This window comes from Podarcis filfolensis (genome assembly GCF_964270895.1).
Source record: "Podarcis filfolensis genome assembly, chromosome: 14".
NCBI lineage: Eukaryota > Metazoa > Chordata > Lepidosauria > Squamata > Lacertidae > Podarcis > Podarcis filfolensis.
In genome coordinates this window covers 42,720,967-42,742,142 of record NC_139616.1, presented here as the reverse complement: position 1 = coordinate 42,742,142, position 21,176 = coordinate 42,720,967, and the positions used below count along the sequence as shown (strand labels likewise).

General features: G+C 44.1%; 2 protein-coding genes across 6 annotated transcripts in view; one reads left to right on the top strand and one right to left on the bottom strand.

Moving 5' to 3' along the window:
* Positions 1-12,747, top strand: part of USP22 (ubiquitin specific peptidase 22) — a 104,854-nt gene extending 92,107 nt beyond the window's left edge. For all 3 annotated transcript variants that reach the window (XM_083585748.1, XM_083585749.1, XM_083585750.1), the window contains 5 exons: positions 1,966-2,092; positions 5,433-5,524; positions 8,422-8,484; positions 10,486-10,635; positions 12,110-12,747. In XM_083585748.1, the coding sequence (XP_083441874.1) occupies positions 1,966-2,092; positions 5,433-5,524; positions 8,422-8,484; positions 10,486-10,635; positions 12,110-12,152 (475 nt within the window). In that variant the 3' untranslated portion in view covers positions 12,153-12,747. The remainder of the gene's footprint in view (positions 1-1,965; positions 2,093-5,432; positions 5,525-8,421; positions 8,485-10,485; positions 10,636-12,109) is intronic.
* A 5,222-nt stretch (positions 12,748-17,969) lies between these two features.
* Positions 17,970-21,176, bottom strand: part of TNFRSF13B (TNF receptor superfamily member 13B) — a 42,904-nt gene continuing 39,697 nt past the window's right edge. For all 3 annotated transcript variants that reach the window (XM_083585907.1, XM_083585908.1, XM_083585906.1), the window contains one exon: positions 17,970-20,366. In XM_083585907.1, coding sequence (XP_083442033.1) covers positions 20,095-20,366 — 272 coding nt within the window. In that variant the 3' untranslated portion in view covers positions 17,970-20,094. The remainder of the gene's footprint in view (positions 20,367-21,176) is intronic.

Here is a 21,176-nt window from a genome sequence, read left to right as displayed (position 1 = left end):
ATAGAAGGGGGCTCTAGCCTGGTCATCTTGACATATAAAGGGAAGGAGGAACATTCAGTGTGAGAGGCCCCCCCCTCTAGTCTGAAACGATACATTGCAGATGCAGGCTTTTTATTAAATTTGAATACTGCCTTTCATCCATAGATCTCAGGGTGGTTCACAACATAAAAATACAAGATAAAAAACACAAAATATATAATAAAAACAAAAACAAAAGAATAATCCCCCTCCCCACTGTTTCATTGAGACTGCATCTGAGTGGTGTCTTACTGTTTGGACATTATAAAGGCTTGTGCGAGAAGCCAAGTTACAGGGAACCAGGCAAAGGGCCTTCTCGGTGGTGGCACCCACCCTGTGGAACACCCTTCCACCAGATGTCAAAGAGAAAAACAACTACCAGACTTTTAGAAGACATCTGAAGGCAGCCCTGTTTAGGGAAGCTTTTAATGTTTAATAGACTATTGTATTTTAATATTCTCTTGGAAGCTGCCCAGAGTGGCTGGGGAAACCCAGCCAGATGGGCAGGGTATTTTTTATTATTATTATTATTATTATTATTATTATTATTATTATTATATATTATATGTGCTTCTTTAAAGAATGAGTCAGGAAAAGTAACAACCAAAGTAGCCTAGTTATGAAGTCGGGAATTAAAATTTCCGCAGAAGTAAATTCCAGACAAGGTAGATAAAGTTTGGTAATACTAAGCATATTTTAAAATATACTTAGGTTAAAAGAACAGTAATTGTTGCATCTCTTTAGGAAAGAGTTTGCGTACATATGAGATACATATGGCTTCTTTCTGGATAAGGAAGAAGGCTTTGTGAATGTAATTTTATCATGTATGTCGCAGGGTGTTTTAAACATCACAGAAACCAGATGAAGGAAATTAAGTAGTGGAGACTTTATAGATGTGAGAAGGCAAAGCCTGTTTTAAGAAGAAGGTCATTGAGTGGAAAGTCTAAAGGAAAAAACCCCAGATGTAATCAACACCCATGTAGGAATTGTCAAGATTGTGTTTTAGTAACTACAGACTCCTTGAGCAACTGTATTTGTAAACAGATTGGTTTGGTTCTCTTGTTTATTGCAGTGTGAGTAAGTGGAAAAAATTGCAAGCATGTTGTCTTGGGTTTGTAGATTAGAGCATGAAAAAGAAGCTCGAGATGAAATTTTGAAACAATTTTCCATGCTTATATGCATTATCTCTTCTTGCAGAGCACCCCTTCTCAAACACTTGTCTCTTTTGCAGGGCTGGGACTTGGGATAGAATCCCATAGTTTTGCCATGTAACCGAACACAAGCCTGCCCATCATTAACTTTGCATCACAGTTATTGCAGTAATGGGCAAGGAGAAAAAATAGACCAAGCCATGTAAGAAGCATCATAGCCAGTTTTTGCGGATGACCAATGGCTGGTCTCCCTTCCTCATGGTATTCACATGGTGATAAACATCCAAATTGGAGGCTGAACCAAAACTGAATCCATGTGGTTTTAAAATTGTGGTTTCATGAGTGTTAGCAGTGTGGGTAAATGTCTCCATAAAGAAACTTTATTTTTTCATAAGGTTGTACAAAGGTCTTTGATATCAATAATTTCCCCCAATACTTTCTAAAACACTAATCTTAGTAGCAGGTCACATGCCAAGAGCCAGTTACGTATTGGGGAACAGGATTTGAGGGCTTTTTGGAAAATTGCTGAGAAACCAAGAGCTGAAAGTGCTACCTATTCTTTTTATGGATGACCAAGTGCTAGCCTTTCTTTGATCACGGTGGCCCATTTGCTGTAAGCATCCATATTGACAGTCCTATGCATGCTTACTTGTGAGTAAGCCAGTTAATCTGATAGGACCTACTTCTGAATAAACATGCCGACGATTGTGCTGGAGATGTAAGTGGAAACTCAAGGTGCAATAGAAATGATTTACTGGTGCTGGTCGTTCACTCTTTTCTTAAAATATTTGTTTAGGTTTACGAGGCCAGAACATCTAGGAAGCAGTGCCAAAATCAAATGTAGTGGTTGCCATAGCTACCAGGAATCTACCAAACAACTCACTATGAAGAAATTACCCATTGTGGCCTGTTTTCATCTCAAAGTAAGTTACCAAATCATGATTTCAGGTAGAGAATCCTGCCCTTATAGGCTTGATAGATTTTTTGGGGGGTGCCAAAGACCTCTGAGTCTACATCTAAGAACCTCAAGATCTAAGACAGTAGTTCTCAGTGGATGTGGCAGGAGAGGATGGCAAGTGTGGGAAGATTCAAGGACAATCAAACATTTAAGCATTTCGGTGTAGTATAGCATATAGTATGCAAAAAATTTTTTTTTTATTTGCAGAGTATGGATAGATATATTTTCAAAATGAGAGCAGGCGCAACTGAGCAGAATCCTAGTTGTGTTTTCCAATGTATCTCTAATACAACATTCTGTGTGGAGCAAGCAAATCTTTATTCTAAAAAAAAGTTTTGAGAACCACTGATCTGATATGAAAGTCTAGTCCATCCAAGACTTTGCATGCTCAAGTCTCAGAGCCCTCTCCAAGAACAGGTGGAAAATTGGATGTGCAGCATCGTTCCCTTTGCTGTCGGGCAGCAGGATGCCTCTGCATTGGCTAGGCCATCCACAGACCTAAAATAAATACTTGGAATCTGGCCTTCTGTTGTTGCTGGGTCAAAAGAGCTGCTTTTGACTGCTGTAATCAAAAGTTTCCAGCATCTGGCTGTAAAATCCCTGGATTGGAGTAACCACTTCTGGTCCAGTCTCAGATCCAAAGGACCCTACCGGGCAGAGGTTTTTGCTACTGGAACTATGCTCTCTGCCTTTCATTGTGTGATTTATGGAAATGACAAGCATGCGTAATTGGGTGTTCACAAGGATGTTGGTCTATTAAGCATTTAATGTACACCTCGCAAGGTATATGCTTTTAAAACATTCTTAACAGACTTGTGATGGGCTTCAAGTAGCTCCCAGCACTTGCCAGCATTTCCCGATACTGTAATCAGAATGTCCTGATTTTGTTATAGGATTAAGAGGAAATGCTTGTGATAGTTAGCAGATTCCACAGTAGGGAACCTCCCTTTGTATTTTTATTTTTTGCACTTCCAGGTGTATTCATAGTTGTGCAGACACCTGGTTCCCGCTTTACCTAAAGTACAGAAAAGTATGGTTTCAAACTGAAACCGTATTCGTAGATCTGTGCTGAATAGCAGAGGAGGATCTCTTGCCACAAGCTATTGTGCCATCCTTTCCAAAATTAAGATTTAATATTTCCTGCATCAGAACAGCATTCAGACACTGGTGAAAGTAATTTTGCTAAATTCCACCAGCTGTTTAATTATGAAACTGTAAGTTATTTGTAGCTTAACTAATGATAACAAAGTCATTATGAGGGGCATATGTTCTGACAGTGTTAATAATGCTGTGGAAAAAAGATGAGGAGAAATGCAAAAGGATATCTAGTCCATGTGATTCTTCTTTTTTAAACAGCCTGATCTGTTGCTAGGGAATTGTTATGGTGCTGTAAGCTGAGAATAATTAACAAAGAGTGTAAATAGGACAGGAGTTCCGAGAAACGGAGAGAGGTGCCACCTTCTTAAAGAACAGTTCATTCATCTTTTTGCTCCCTGCTCTCATTCTTCTGTGGCATTCTGCTTAAATGATGATGAAAGTGTGGCGCTTATCACACTTCCCATTGTCTCAGAAATTAATCTCTCCTTGTCTCTTCCTTTCCACCTTCCTTTTCTGTTTATTTCTTGTCAGGATGTGGCACTTCAGTACGAAGTATTCTTTGTTTTTCTTTCCCTTTTTTGGCTGTGTTTTCCCCCTTACTGATACTGAAGTAAGCCTTTAATTATAAGCCAATACAGACACATTGGGTAGCACCTGGGCTATTGTCTATTAAAATTCAACCCCTGTCAAAAATCAAATGGTGCCATTTATTTATTTATTTAGAACTATATACTCTGCTTTCCCATTGCAGTATCCACAGGAACACTATTATACCCTATTTTATTATACCCCGTCCATCTACACTCTGAGCAGCATATGTAAAAACATAGTAAAACATCAAGAATTAAAAACTTCCCGATAGCAATTAAACTTTCAAAACCAGAGATGGGAGCAATTGATGAAAACCTAAAGAACCAGATCAGCTTATTAAAACTACTCAACCCAATAGGTTGAATGCCTTTCAGAATAAAATAACCTTGAGCAGACAGCAGAAGGTCAAGAGAGAAGGAGCCAACTGAACTTTTAAGGGAAGAGAATTCCATAATTTGGGCACAATCACACAGAAGACCCTCCCGTGTGTTCCAGCCAAACATGCCTTTGCTATTGTTGGGGTGTGGAGAAGAGCTTCCCCTGCAGATCTTAGAGTGAGCAGAGTCATAAGGGAGTAGCTGATCCTTTTAAATATCCTGTGTCCAGTTTAAGGCTTTAAAATCTAGGATTTTGACTTGTACCCAGAAACAAATTGGAAGCCAGTGCAGCTGCAGGTCAGTTGAGCGTTGCTTGTTCCCACGGGCTGATACTCAACAAGACTCCTGCTGCCTCACTCCGGACCAGCTGATGTTTCTGTAGTATTTTCAAAAGCAAAGATCATTGCAGTAATCCAACCTGCTCATTCATATTCAGAACGGGAAAGGCATCTACACGAACGTGTGAATGGCAGACCGACCGTCTGTTCTATTCCCAAGACTCGTATTATGAAGCCGGTGCTGCTCTTGTCACTGGCGGAGGGGCAGGGGGAGCACATCACCCCTGGCACCATTGGGGAGGGGGGTACCATTGCGGCCGCCCCCCTTGGAGACACACCGTGCACCCCCCACCGTGCTGGGCACCATGCTCCTGGGATGCCTGCCACGCCCCCGCAGGCGACGTGTCACGCCTCCTGGGACGCCCATCATGACCCCCCCCCCAGGATGCACACCAGCCATGCCCCCGCCTGCTCTCCGCCCCCGGTGCCAGAACATGCAGCGTCGCCACTGGCTCTCACCTGTGTATCTGAGATGAAACAGATGCTTGCTTACAGTGAATGACTTCTTACCAGCTTGTTGAATGGGTGAAACTTGGATTGCTGGCCCTTGCACTTGATAAACAATAAATTCAAATTATTGTCATTATTGACTTAATGATTGAGATCTTAAAGGTGTATCAGCTTTCCTGCATGCTAAAGGTTGTGTATTGCAAGTCTGTACGCTTTGTTGCACAGACTTGAATTGTACATAGGCCGTTGCGTTTTGTTATGGTCCATCACAATTCCTGCTGGAAAGAGAGACGCTACAGAAACATTGTGCAAATAGAATGCGGCTTCTTCATTTGATCTCACCTTTTCAGTAGTTTACTCCTACTGTCCGCTGGTTTGACTTAGGTAGAAAGAAATGATACTATCTAGTGAGATGTGCTTACATAAGTCATGCTTAATTTCTTTATTCTAGCGGTTTGAACATTCAGCCAAACTGAGACGAAAGATCACTACATATGTCTCCTTTCCGCTGGAGCTGGACATGACGCCTTTCATGGCCTCCAGGTATGTTCCAGGGCCTGTTCTTGTGAGAAAGCATTCTTGTTTGGGGAGACGGCTTAAAAAGAGTTTTGGAACCCCCTCTGTGGAACAGCATGCAGAAAGAAATGACTAAATGTCACTTTCCGGTTGGAAACTAGCTGCAGCATGATTTGGTTTCTGGGGTTTTTATGGTAGTCAAATTTAAACTTATTTCAAAACTTGATTAAGTGAAAGTACTCCTGAACTGAAAGGAGTCTGATTCAGCTCCCCCCCCCCCGCACTTTCCTTAAGGCATAGATGCCATTCAGGTCATTTAAATAAAATATCAGTACCTAGACTTCCACTTGTGGAATACCTGATTTAGCTTTAATCCTAATTAACCAAGATATATTCTCTTTTCCTTGATGCTTCTGTTTGCTGGAATACTTTAGGGAGAGGCATGTTCACAAATTACTCCTGCCATACAAGCTCAGGCTAATAAGTTGTTAGACACGTCAAAATATACTTGCCCATAGGAAGTGAAAGTTAAACTCTTTTTAGTGGCAGCTGACACTTGTTGTCGTCTACTGACAATTTCAAAGCCATTTCCTGCAGAAGTGGGTAGAAACCTTGCATTTTAAAACTAGTCAGTGTTTTGATACTTAAGTTCACATCAATCTTTTGATTCCTATTCCTATTGTTATTTTACTAAAATAACACTTCAGATGTTAGCTAACGTATCTATGGTAAGTTTGAAATTATTGGTTTCTCCACCCCTTACACAAGGAGCTTTGTTAATCAGTTTCACTGGTGAAACAGAGTAATCCAATTGCCATAGTCGAAAACATAAAATATGCTAATGAACAAGAGCAAGTGTGGTTCAGCAGTGTAAAGAGAGCTAATGCAATTAAGGTTTTCTTTTCAGTGAAGAATTGGATTAATTTTCTCTTCCTTTCAGTTTTGGGATTTACACAGAAGTATCCTTAGTCTTAGATTGTCATGAAATCTGTCATGGATGATCTCAACACAAAAGGCTTCCCAGGGCTCCTTTCTTTAGCAATGCATCAAATATAGGACATCATTGTGATTGGATAATATGAGAGGCATGTTTGGAGTGGATAGAGCCATCCATTGGCCATCCTGCTGAACTGCTTTTACTTATCATAAAAGAAGAAATCTATATGAGTGTAAATTGGTCAAAACTATATTTTCCACCCTTACAGCATCTGTTGTTTTCAGACAGTACAAACAACGTCCAACTCTGTGATTCTATGATAATAACAGAGCACCCTGGGAACCTATTGAGGCCTATATTGACCACAAGGGTGGCTAGTGTGTGGACCGCCAGATGCAGCTTGACTTCAGCTCCCACCATCCATGACCATTGGCCTTGCTGGCTTGTCCTGATGGGAATTGTAATCCAACATCTACAGATCTTCCCAAATGCCCTGGGGGAAACCCCCTGTGTGCTTTTTAGAATTTAACTTCAGGATGCTTCCATGTGACTCCAGTCCACATTCTGGATATGGAGCAGTCCTTCCCCCTCCCTCAAAGATAAGAAGGGGACATGACCTGTAAAAAAAGGCTGTACTCTGACCTCAAGCATTTTAGCCCCCAGATATACACATATCCTCATCAGACGGTTCATTATGTCAGGTGCATTTCACTTACCTGTGCTTGCTTTTTTAAAAAATAAAATCATTACGTTGATTAACTTTTACATAGGCAGCCTGAAATCTGGCATTGTCCCTTTGAAAACTACCATGGGGCAGTGGCATGAATTTCTATCCCCTGCCTGTAAAACTTTTGATTTTTTCTTTCTTTCTTTTTTGAAGCAGTGTTAGCCTTTTTAGTGTGTCCCATCTTCTCCATCAGCAAGTGTTTTATAAGTCAACATGCTGGCTGGGGCGGATGGGAACTATAATCTAGAGGTCACCAGGTAGGCAAAGGCTGTTCTAGAGTCTTAGCCTTCACTATCCGTCTCAGTTTTGTAAGGCAAAAGCTTTGGTGAGCAGAGCAGGCGTTGGAAGCATATGGGCACATTATGATTTCTCCCCCTGCCCTGCCGATTAAGAGGCGGCTTTATTCTGATTGGCTGAGATCACTGTGGGTCAGGAGTAGACTTGATTCCCACCCTTGTTGGTAGTGCTCCTTTGTTTCCTCTGTATAGGCAGCCCCCTCCCCCCCCCCCCCGGTTTATGCACGTTCAATACACACAATATACGCACATTGCAGTGAACCTGGAAGTGACCCAGAAACGTCATAAATATGTCTGTGAAACGTCACCAAATGGGCAGAACAGGGGCGGGGTGGGGGCGTAGCTGAGTGTTTGCAGGCTTTTTCAGTGGGTTTCAGTTATATGTGATTTCACCAACGTGTGCAGTACCTCGGAACGGAACCCCCGCATAAACGGGGCGGCTGCCTATATAGGGAAATGATTTCTCATTCATTCTGGGGGGTGGGGTGGGGAGTAAAGTATTGCCCATATGTAGCACAATGCCTTCCACCCTCGACCCCAAATTGTGCAACCCTCAGTGGCAGAGATCATACAGAAAGGTGTAACACAAACACACACACACACACAGGGGGCGGGTGAGGAGAGGTGTACAGGTCCTTGCAGTACACAAACCCTCCCACACAGCCCACCAGTCACAATAGGTGTTTTTTATTAGTACTGCAAACACCAAGTTCTGTTGATCCATGGGTAGGTGATGCCAGTTCCAGATGGCTGTTTATATTAAGCCCCCTGCCTCCTCCTTTTGAGAAGCATCTTCATAAGTATGAACGAAGATTTTTTTAACCCTCTTATATGATGTACGCCTTATAAATACAAATCAACGTTTGGAATCTACTCTGTTGAGAGAAACCAAGGAACTATTTACAACCCTTTGTCTTTTTAAATGATTCTGAATATTTGTGTGTGTTTTTGTTTTTTGCTGTAGTAAAGAGAGCAGAATGAATGGGCAGTACCAGCAGCCGGCAGATAGTCTAAACAATGATAATAAGTAAGTAGTATTGAATTCTGTGGCTCTCCCTCTTGGGTGAGATGGACTAAATTGGTTGAAGTGGAATAGAAATCTGTTCTGTGTCCTGCAGAGGTGTAGAAAGGCGTGGGTGTGTTGAGCATGTAACATTATATACCACCCCTGATAATAAAAATCCAAGAGCTAGGTCTTAAGCTTCAGTTTGCTTCTGTTCCTCTTCCGTTTGCCTCCTCTGTCATTGCCAGCTACCAAATCCCACAGTCGGCTCCAAATCCTTCTATCAGCTATCCAATTTTAGCATCTGTACTGTATCTGCTTCTACCACCATTGCATACCCACTAGCCCAGGGGTCAGCAAACCTTTTCAGCAGGGGGCCGGTCCACTGTCCCTCAGACCTTGTGGAGGGCCGGACTATATTTGGGGGGGGGGGGAATAAAAAATGATGCAAGAGCACCACAAGTCCCGGTGGCTGCTTACCTGTGTCTTGTGAGCGGCAGGGGCTGGTGGCGGCAGAGGGACAATGAGCGGTACGCAAAAGGGCTCCGGAGAGGGGCTGCTTAAAATGGTGGCCGCTTGAGCACTACTTCTGCTGGCACCAACAAAGCCCAGCCCCCTTCCTCCTCTAGGCAGGGCGGGGAGAAGCCAGGAGGAGGGAGGGAGGAGGCGCCACCATCGTGTGAGGGAGAGGGAAAGAACGCGTGCGCTGGCAATCCACGCGACAGTTCCTGGACCGTTCGCGGGTCAGATCCAGAAGGCAGTTGGGCCTGATCTGGCTCTCGGGCCTTAGTTTGCCTACCCATGCGCTGGCCCAATGACTGACCTACTCTTTTAAAGCAAGGGTTTGCACTCTTAGTCACCAGAGCAATGCAACTACAGCTGCTATTCCCAGATTTAAAAGGTGAAAGGAAAGCAGTGTAAATGGGTAGATAGCAGCAGGAGAGACTGGTATCTGCAAGTGACAGGCTAAGCTGGGTGCATCGTTATACTTCTTTGTGTAAAATGAATCTTGGCCTCTGTGCTTTGCTAGCTGTGGATTGTAGCCAATGTTAATCCCACTTGGAACCAACTCATTTTAAGCCCATTATCAACAATGCAAAGAGGTGAATGCTTTTGATACAGGATGTGAGATTGTGCTCTTTGGAGAACCTTATTACAAATAAGCATTATCTTTATTGCTTATAATTGTTGCTTAGAATTCACCTCACAGGTTGCCTCTCATAGCGTGGGGGGGGCTGTGAAAAATAATTAACTAAAAATGTGTGCCGCCTCAGTTTATTAATGTTCGTTAGAAGCCATAGCAAGAAATAGCACCTCATTCTTTAAGGGCAATATTCCTCTTAACTGCTATATGTTGGGAGCAATCCAGGCATCAATGTTGGTGGGTCTAGTGCAGCCAGGTGAGCAAAATGCTGATTTTCAGCCAGGTAGGCAGTCTGGGATATGAAACCAGACAAGCACATAGGTTAGTCTGACAACAACTTGACCTTCTCTCTAGAGATAATTTGGTATATTATTGTGGAATTCTAGGCCCAAGTAAAGCTTCTTGCGTCATCAGAGAATCTCTGCAGTAGCTCCCATTTCTGGTAACTGCAGAGGGTGAGATGCTTGAGTCCATTTACTTCAGCCCCTGGTTGAAGACCCAGACCCCTTACACAATGGAAACCTTGTGCCACCATGTCCTGTTTTATGCGTTTCCCAGAGTCATTCGGTTGGCCACTGTAGGAGAGTGAGTGCAGTGCTGACCTAATTTAGAAGTCAGTGCTGAAGTCTTCTAATGTGTACTACTTACAAGGAGACTTTTGAGAGTTACATTCCATATCATATCCCTTATTAATAGTTGTTCTTATAGTTTTAAACACTGTTGGCATTTCCCAAAGTTCTGGGTGCAGAGCACAGGAAGCACCCTTGTGGATATGCCCCGCTTTTGCAAGTATTTTATAAAGACTCAAGTAACATTGATTGAAATAGCTGCTGCATTTCCTCTTGACCTAATTGCTTTCTCCCAACTTGTTTTGCCACCAGGTATTCCTTGTTTGCAGTAGTTAATCACCAAGGAACCCTGGAGAGCGGGCACTATACCAGCTTCATCCGGCAACACAAGGACCAGTGGTTCAAATGTGACGACGCCATCATCACCAAGGCTAGCATTAAGGATGTACTAGACAGCGAAGGGTACGTCTTGAGCAAAACACAGAGGAGGGCAGCCTCCTGTTTAAGCCATAAAATGCCAGTTTCGATCATTTCCTTTTCGGTACGTTCATGAAGTGTAAAGTGCAGCAGACTCCAGATGAGGAGAAATGGAGAGGAACATGTGCAGTCAGATTTCAGGCTGACCTTTTGGATACACTCACAGGGGACAGGCAGTGGGGATTCTAGCGCCTTTCCCTTACATATGTTGCCTTGGGTTGAGCTTGTTTTGTCCAGCAGAATCCAAACTGCATACTCGACAGAACTTAAAAGGTTGTGCTCGGGGAACCTAATAAAGGTCCCTATATATAAACTCTGCAATTTGTCAAGAATGCAGAAGCCACGCCCCCAGCTGCCAAAAGTCATACACTGCCCCCTTTTGTTTATAAGATTTTGATGCACATTGATCACATGCGTTTGCAAGCTTGTCTTTGCAGCTGATGTCAATAGAAATTGTATTTTTGTGTGTGTTTGGATTTTTTAAAAATTAAAGCTGAAAGCTGCACTTTGCAGACCTGTGACATATGTAGCCCTCTGTACAAGACACCCAGGGGTTCCCACTCTCCATGTCACATCCAGGGTCTATAACTGGTGTGGCATATGATTCTTGCCACTATCCATAGCTAGGTGTTGTTAAGGCTGCAATATATTGTGATGTTCTTTATCACTGTAGAGCTGCATTCTATTTTTGGGGGTGGTTTGGGGGTGTGGAGAAGCATGACAGTTTGAAATCTGGAGTTGCCTCCACTTCTGGCATTCCACGCTCTTGGCTATGATAAGATTGATCCCATCATCCTGTTCTTGTTTTCTTAATTACACCTGACATTTTCTCCCCACTGCTTGCTTAAAGGGTAGATGTGTGAGCTTGCAAGTTTTAAAAAAGAACTCATTTGAAATCTTCGGAACGGTCTCCTCCAAAGGCAGGCATTTTTTACTCTCTCGGTATCTCTCAAAGTGAATCCTTGAGCTGGTTTTTAATTCAGAAATGTTGTACCACGGCTTTTAGAGGTTTGAGAAATGCTGGTTATTTATCCAGAGTGAAACTTAACTGTAGAGACCAGAAGCCTGATGGCCACAATGTTAATCATCTGGGTGCCCCCTACTGGCTTAGCATCATCATTTGTGTAGCTCTGACCTCGTCCTGTAGGCCTCCTTTCTGGGTACCAAACTAGACCAGTCTCTGCATTAAGCAGTCTAGTGCAGATCCAGAATAGAATGGGCACATACCATGATGAGTCATTGGCTTTAAATTATTTAGAGATTCACAGTATGACCACGAAAGAGAGCTAGCGTTGCTGCCTCCCTGGAATAATTCCTGCCTTGTGAGAAGTAGTCCTGCTTTTAACATGGCTGGGAGAAAGAGAGAGAGAGAGCTGTATGGGAATGTCAGTCAGTCAGTCAGCTGCAGACAGCATTAAAATGGTGCCTTGTCCTTCCTCTTTTTGTCATCTCCCTGCAGATATTTGCTGTTCTATCACAAACAGTTCCTGGAGTACGAGTAGCCTTCTTCAGCAGCTCAAGAGAGAAATGAAAGGAAGTGAAATGAATGGCAGCCTTCTGAAAAGACACACAAACCTACCTGAAATGAAAAGACACCCATTCGACATCTAGCACTGAGCTGCGACAGGACCTGCTTGCCGCTGGCTCGTGGCCTAGAGGAGTAAGAAACGAACAATGTCCATCGTGTACGCAGTCCTGCAGGGACAGAAGAGGGGGGGAATGTAAAAGAGGCTACAGTCAGTGACTTTGAAAGAAGAAATATAATAACGCAAAGATTGCTCTGGGTGGGGAAAATAGGAGCAGAGGAATCCAGGCGCTGGCACATCTCCCTCCGTTCCTCCAAAATGTGTGTGGGAAGGCCGGGGGGTGTACTCTCATCTCCATAAAGCATCTTCTCCATTGGTGCTTCAGCTCCAACTGACCAATCATACAACAGTTATAATTAAAAAAAAAAAAAGTCCAAGCCCATTTTTTTTTATGCCTATGGGTCTGAAAGCAGTAAAATGGAGGAGAATTGGGACGACGCAATGATATGGACTTTGCAAGTACCTTTTTATTTGTGAATTTTAGTTATTAAATAAATACAGTATGAAATTACCGGGCTCTTTGTTTTTCGGCAAGCATTAAAAGGAAGTCCGGATATGCGGAACTGAAGTCGCGATGCTATGCGAGGCTTCCCAGCATGCCTCCTCCTGCTGCTGCTACTGCACAGGTAACCTTCTGACACCTTGGGACTGCTCATCAAAAGTGTCAGCACTGATTCTTTTTCTGTCTGAGCCCCCCCCCTTTTTTTGTTTTCTATAAATAGCTATTTTCTTAATTTCCACACCCTTTTGTTCACCCTCCCCACGAGAATGAAATTCATATTTGCAACCATCAGTAAAATGAATGAATTGGCGTGTTTATACTGTAAAAGTGGTCTTGATTGTTTATTTTTTTGTGGGGGGCAGGGAACCTGCGAATTAAGTTGGAATTCTCTGGACGGCGTTGTTGTTGGGTGTTTTTCCACCCTCTCAAAGAAATACTGCACTCGGGAGACACTTGGAATCGAAAAACCTGCCATCTGCTAACTCTGGTAACTGGGTGCCACTGTTGCAATTAATTTTCAACTATTGGACACCTCTGCCTCAACACCAGACACTAAGTAAACAAAGGATTTCCCCACTTGCTCTGCTTTTATTGGTCCCTTATCTCTCAGATATATTAATTTTCTCATACATCACTCCCATTCTGTATACAGAGCCTCCTGGCTTTGTCATTACCTCCCAAAAGCCCAGGAGCTTGCTTGCTTCTGCCTTGTCACAAATGTGTTTATCTTCTTCCCCCACCCTCTGCTTTCTTCTCCCCCCTACTTACTGTCTAGACACTGGCTGGGAGTCCACATGGGCTGTATATTTTATAACCCAGAGGTGGGGCTGCGTTTGATTTGCTGCTTATGGAGAAAGGGGCTTTCTTGCCTAGTAAAAAACAAAAAAGCCCTGCTTTTGGTGTGGGTGGGTGTGGTTTTAAAAAAAAAGAAAGATCTGTACACAATAGCGAGAGTGAATGGTTTTGTAACCTCTTTTCCATTTACAACCACTTTCGCATTTCTGTGAGTAAGGAAACACTTTTAAAGGGCCCACTGATAGTGCTGGGGTGCAAGCTAAATTTCTGTAAAAATCTCCTAACTTTTTATTTTGAAGGCTGCTTCCTACTTTTAAAACATCAAGCCCATCATTTATACAAAGCCTTGGGGGGGGACCCAACCATTCAGCATTCAGAGATTGTTACCAAATTCAGCAGTCTTCTAGCACATGTAGAACAAGCGTTGTGTATTAAGACCAACTTCCCCACCCTGGTGCCCTCCAGCAGTTTTTAGACTACAACTCCCATCAGCTCCTGCCAGCACAAATGCTGACAAGCTGATGGGTGTTGTAGTGCAAAAACCAGATGAAGAGTGTGGAAGCTTGGTCAAGATGGATCCTGGATCCCATAACATTTGGTGGGAGAGAAAGGGTAGTAAATTCACTGATCCAGCTTTTGCATGTTCCATCCAAAATGGGATCCTGCGGCACATGGAGAAGCAGAGCAGTCCTGTGCGACGAGAGCAGATCTTTGGCATGAGCTGGAAGTACACAAGGATTTCTCTAGGAAGAGGTGAGTACAACTCGTGTGTCTCAGACCAATGTAAGACACTTGCTTCCATTCTCATGAGCGTCTGGCCTGTGCTTGTCTCATGGGGTTTTTAGATGTCAACGTGCTCTTGGAAGATGAATTAAAAAAGAGAACAAGGGGATTTTTTGTGCTGCTTTTCTTATTTCCGGTTCTGAAGATAAAGTAAGATTGGTACTTCCATTCAAAGTTAGATCATGTCCTTGCTCAAGTTTTTAAAGCTCTGTTCTGAGGAGCCCTGTGCTATTTAAAAAAGATTACTAGGAGCCCCTCATGTGAAGTTCTGGGGCTATTTTCAAGTGCATATCACCATTTGATGTGTACAGATTACGTAGAAATCCCAAAAGATGCCCTGACTTAGAGAGCTGGCTGATTATTGTAATGTTGCCCTCCTTATTCCTTTTCAATAATGCAGCAAGCTTGCAGTGGAAGAGGAGTTGGCCTACTGTTTCCTGCCCAACACTGGAGCTCAAGCTGCATTAAAGTGAAAAAATAAATAGAGGTATGGCACCCCCTTGTGGCTGAATCATACATAGGATCTCTCTTCACTTCCAAGCTCTATATTTACTGTCAGATGTCAAAACAACTGATTTTTTTAAATCATTGCTTAGGCAGAAATTTATGTGATCATTAAGCCCTGCATGCATCCTTGATGCTTTCAGTGTAATAACCAAGAATAACCAGCTGCAAATACCTTCCCGCTGCAGCAGTACCTATTTATCTACTTGCACTGGCATGCTTTCGAACTGCTGGGTTGGCAGGAGCTGGAACAGAGCAATGGGAGCTCACCCTGTTCAAACCGCCAACCTTCTGATCGGCAAGACCAAGAAGCTCAGTGGTTTAGACCACAGCGCCACCCACATCCCATAAAACGGCTTGCCAGCAGTACACGTGATAAGGATCTAGGAGTCTTAGTTGACCACAAGCTTAACTGAGTCAACAGTGTGATGAAACAGCAGAAAAAGCTAACGCTATTCTAGACTGCATCAACAGGAGTATACTGTATTTACGCAAATCTGATGTGCACCTCAATTTCCAAAACCTTGAAACCTAAAAAGTATTTGCTTGCATCATCAAATCTAATGTGCACCCTCATTTTCGTGAAGTAATTTGGCCAAAAAAGGTGCACATTATTCGAGTAAATATGGTAGTTTCCTGATCAAGGGAAGTAAGAATGCCACTCTGTTCTGCCTTGGTTAGACCACACCTGAAGTACTGAATCCAGTTCTGGGCACCACAATTTACTAAGGTTATGTAGAAGCTGGAATGAGTGCAGAGGAGGGCAAGCAAGATGATCAAGGGTCTGGAAACCAAGCCTTATGAGGAATGGTTGAGGGAGCTGGATATGTTTAGCCTGGAGAAGAAGAGACTGGGAGGAAATAGGTTATCCATCTTCAAATAACTAAAGGGTTGTCACATGGAAGATGGAGCAAGCTTGTTTTCTCCTCTGGAGGATAGGTCCTGATCCAATGGATAAAAGTTGCAAGGAAGGAGATTCTGACTAAACATCAGGAAGAACTTTCTGACAGTACAAGCTGTTTGACAGTGGAATGAACTCCCTTTGGAGGTTGTGGACTCTCCTTCCTTGGAGGTTTTTAAGCAGAGGTTGGGTGGCTACCTGTCATGTATGCTTCAGAGATTCCTGCATTGCGGGGGTTGGACTAGATGACCCTCGGGATCCCTTCCAACTCAACAATTCCATGATTCTAGGATGCCACATCCCACTTCCCAGGGCTACAAGTTCTTGAATTCCCTGCAAAGAAGGATTGATTGTCAAACTACTCTGGAAATCATAGTTCTAGGAGGGGAATAGCAGTCTCTCCTAACAACTCTGCAGTCTTAACTCCTGGAATCCTTTGGGGAAAGCCATAGCTCTTTAAAGTGGTTTGATGCTGCTCTAAATGTATGGTGCAAGTGTGGCCCAATGTCAAACATAACATGGAGGAAGGAGAACTATTTGTCATCTTCCAATGGGTCACTTTAGCGAGATCACCCAAAAAACCCACAACACCCTTAAAATATATTGTGCAATCCCCTTTTTTATAAGCATGTTTTAATTAATTTGAGGTTACCTTTTGGCCTTTTATGTTCCAACTCTTCTGTTTCGGTTGTGCTTTTCAAATGCAGGTGGTGGGGAAGAGATGTGGTTTAGCTCAGTCTCTTCCAACGCCCTTTCCCCCCCCCCCCCAGTTTATCATTATTTTGAAAGCACTCCTTGACAACAAGCCATGCCCATTTGAAATTCGGACAATACAAGCTGCATTGTCTCTCTTAGCATCGTGGGCTTCTCCTTCCAGCCGGCCGCACAGTGAGCGCTGGAAGAAAGAGTTGCCATCCTAACATCCGCTCACATGCATGGGCAGTGCTATTGCTCCGGTTGCCTGGTAACCAGGGGGAGGCCTGCCCGAGGGCGAGCGGATGCTGAATTAAATAGCATCTCGGGTCGGTCGGTCTCAACGCTACTTTCTGCTTGCTGTCAGGGGCAGGCTGGGAATGGGCTTTATTTACAACTGATGGCTCAACTTGTCTTTGTTCTGCTGGGGAGCATTTCAGCCCAAGGAAGCCGTACGTAGTTGGCGATGTGCTGGTGGTGACTGGGGCGTGGCCCGCTTTCGACCATAAAAACCACTCCTGTTTACTATACAGTGGTACCTCGGGTTACATACGCTTCAGGTTACATACGCTTCAGGTTACAGACTCTGCTAACCTAGAAATAGTGCTTCAGGTTAAGCACTTTGCTTCAGGATGAGAACAGAAATCGTGCTCCAGTGGCGCGGCAGCAGCGGGAGGCCCCATTAGCTAAAGTGGTGCTTCAGGTTAAGAACAGTTTCAGGTTAAGAACAGACCTCCGGAACGAATTAAGTACTTAACCTGAGGTACCACTCAGTGGCGTAGCGTGGGGGGTGCAGGGGGGGCCGGCCGCACCAGGCGCAACATCTGGGGGTTAGGGTGCACAAATCCACGGGTTAGGGGGCGCAAATTACTTGCCTTGCCCCGGGTGCTGACAACCCACGCTACGCCACTGGTACCACTGTAATGAACTTCCAAGTATTGGAAGCGATTTGCATGTGCTGACACGTCGTTCAGTCTCAATATATGTGGAGGGGTTTGTGTTTGCTGGGGCTCCTACCCCAGTCAAGAAAGGAAGCCACAGAAGACTGGATCGATAAGGGGGGGGCAAGCATTTAGCCCTTTGCTTTCCAGCTGTGTGTTCATTCTAAATCTCCTCCCTGGGGTGCGGGGTTGGGACAGAGTGATACAGGCATCCACATCTTTCCTTGCCATGGCTGGAACCAGCTCTCCACACACACCCCTCTCCTAGAACTTGCAGAGAAATGAAGAAGGCACAGATGCAGCCTGAGACTGTGTGGGAAAGACCCTGGAGAGGAGGATGCCTAGTTGATGCTGAGAAAGCAAGGGGCCTTTGGTCCTTTCGACTGTCGTGTGGGAGCAAGGCCTACTGGGAAGAGTTGGTGAGATCGCTAGGCCTACGCTGTTTTCGGTTTCTTTAATAAAGAGTTGACTTCACTGAGACCATGTTTTTCTTTGCTGACTTTGGCTCCTGACAATTAAAATAATAATCTCCCATCAGCCCCAGCCAATATGGACAGGGAGGGTGGGAGCAGTTGTGCTAAAACACCTGAAAGATCACAAGTTTCCCATTTCTGTTTTTTTATATAATTTTTATTAATAGGCCAATCACATCACATTAATTCCAAATCACAATAATTCCAAATTACACAGCCAAATTTTTAAAATTTTTGTTGGGGGTACCCATGCTTCGAGCTCCGAAAGGGATCCGATCATCTCTCTTGCTGCTGCTTTAATTACACAGTTCTGTCAAAATAATATTCACAGTTCTGTTCAATCTTCTCTTTGTTGTTTTCCTCATCTTCTTGTTGTTATCATATATTCCTTTCTTTGTGATCTCTGATAATCTCCACAAGCGGGTTGAAGACAAACGTTGTTATATTCTGTGTGGATTTTACACTCATCCAAGAGCCATAAAAGTAGACAGACACCATTTCAACACCTCCATACAAAACATTCCAACAGGCTGTCCTGATCTCCCCAGGCCTGCCTCAAGTTTCCCATTTCTGGGGGGGAACCGCTCCTTCCCCAGTGGCTGGGAATACCAGATGCTGAGAACCACAGAGTGGGGTTGCACTCATGACCTGCTTGCAGACTTTCAATTGAGGCATCAGGCTGGCCACTGAGAACAGGCTGCCGGACTAAATAGGCCTTTGGCCTGATTCAGCAGGGATCTTCTCAATGTTCCTACGTCTCTGTACTTCATAAGCTGCTTTTTGGAGGGCAAGGAAAGGCGTTTGCTTGCTAAGCTATACTCATCTGCCTCTGACATGACGTTTTTGCTCTACCTCCGCAGCTGCTTTCCACCGCCTCTCGAAAAAGCGTTTGAGATTGTTGAGCCTTTGCAGTGATCGTAGCTCTCTACACTCACAAAACATTTCAAATAGGCATGCCTAATTGGGCCCCAGTGCAAAGTGTTGTGCAACCATTTTCCTGGGAATCCGCCTATCCAGTAGGTTTCTTCGGCTTTTGCATGAAATCTAGGGACATGAAGACCAAGGGATGCCCGAGTAGAGTAAAACCTTCTATGGCAAAATGACTCAGAGCTGATGTACTTTTTAGGATGGCGAAAAGCCTGCCATGTAGCTGTGATGGGATTTATTAGCAGTCCTATTGAAGGTGGCTCATTTCATGCCACTCTTTAGGGAAGGTTAAAGAAAAATATGCCTTTCAGCTTCAGAGCTAAGCATGCAGAATTTGCAAGTGAGTGCCACTGAAATCATAGAATCGTGCAAGGAACCCCAAGGGTGTTATCGACTGGTTGGACGCCGAGGAACCAGCTGGGGAACCCCCAAGGGTAGAAGGCTCAGAGTCTGGGGATTGGTGGTGGGATGTCATGAGTGGTCAGAAGGAGAAGACTGGGAGGAGGAGGTGTCGGGGGAGAGTCTGTGGCAGAGAGAAGTCCAGATGCAGAAATGGAAGCGGAAGCAGGAAAGGAGGGAGACCAAGAGGCAGAGATGAGTCTGGCTGGCGTGGAAGCCAGGTTGCCTCCCCCTGCTGCTGCGACAAGCTCCCCTCTTCCCTGGTCTCCCAGAACCAAGGGAGGCATGAAGTGGGAAGAGCAAAGGCAGGCATGCCTGCAGAGTCTTAGATTGCTTGGGGAAATGATTAAATGAGGAGGGGAACCATGTACATTACTCCTTTGAGGAAAAAGTCGTGTGTAAAATAAACACTGTAGGCATATCTGATTTTATATACCTGTGAATGATTGCTGTGGCACGTATTGCAGAAAGTAAGGCATGTTTATTTGAGATCGGGGTCAGTAGAAACATGATCTTTCATTCAAGTGTTTTTCTTTTGAAAAAAAGGCAATGAAGGGCTTTCCCCCTGGGATGTCATGCCCACTGCTGATCTAGAACATGTGCAGAGAGGAGAGCAGGGAAAGACTTCCTAACTGTTAATGTAAGTAGCAGGTATGTCAAGAGAGAAGACTAGGCTGCAAAACTCTTATTTCTGAAGCCCTGGCTTTCTATATGCGGGGAGGTCTTTCCAAGGGGGGTAGAATTCAGACATGCAAATTGCTGCCACCTGCAGTCCTGAAGTGGCTGAGTCCAGGAATTGTTTTACCTGCTGGATTCTGCAGATTGTGTAAGGAGGCATTCCCAAGGGAATTGTGTGGAGGAAGAACCTGGAAAATTCACGCAGCTTTGCTCTAGTGTGGAGGGGCAGCTATGGTCCTGTAGTATCTCATTGCCCCGCATCTCAATTCACCTGCATCTTTTCTTGCGAGGGAGAGCAGATAATTTGGAAGTGGCCATCTTCAGGGGTAGGAGTGGTTCCCATACTCCCTGTGCCAGCAGACCCTGCCACGGCGGGACTCCCTTCCATCCCGGCTTGGTAAGTCCTGTGACACGCCCTGGTTTCCTGAACAGCAGGGCTTGCTTCAGGGAAGCAGAAGCCACAGGTTTCAATGGGCTCTGGTGTCTGGCTGCCGCTGGATCCGCTCCCCACGCTCCCTGCTTCCATTAGACACTCTGAAAAATAAGCCCATGTGCATTAAAGTGGGAGTCTTCCCAGAAGCTGCCAGTGTGGTGTGGCAGGCAGTATCAGGTAAGGAGCATGAAGACACGAGTTCAAATCTCAACTCAGCCATGAAAATCACTGCATGAGGTTTGGGCCTTTATTTATCCAGGCCAAGTGTTCTTACTTTCCGGGGACAGTCCCAGATTTACAGAAGCCATCCTGGTTTCTGGTTTTATCCCGGAATGTTCCACTTTTCCTTAGGATGTCCCTATTTTGCATCAGAGAAATATTGGAGGTTATGGGTCCCTATTTTCATTGGATAAATTTTGGAGAGTATGTAGTTCTGCCAAGGAGATAACTAACTATACAACCTTTAGAAGACATTTGAAGGCAGCCCTGTACAGGGAAGGATTTTTTTTTTAATGTTTAATGTTTTATTATGTTTTTTTATATGTTGGGAGATGTCCAGAGTGGCTGGAGCAACCCTGTCAGATGGGTGGAGTAATAATAATAATAATAATAATAATAATAATAATAATGATGATGATGATGATGATGTTATTAAATAGGACATCCCTATTTTCATTGGAGAAATGTTGGGAGGGCATGTTTATCCATTATATTTATAATCCATGCAGAAGGCAATAAAGCTGGGCATTTGCTGAGGCCTCCACACCAAAAGAAGCACAACAGAGCGGAATGGATGGCACAATGCACAAAGGGTATCTGAGGAGGCTGGGAAAGGCGTGAGAGAATTCTTGGGTTGCTGTGAGGTTTGGGGGGCAGAATAGAATCTTGCACACTGTCCTGAGCTTAAGAAG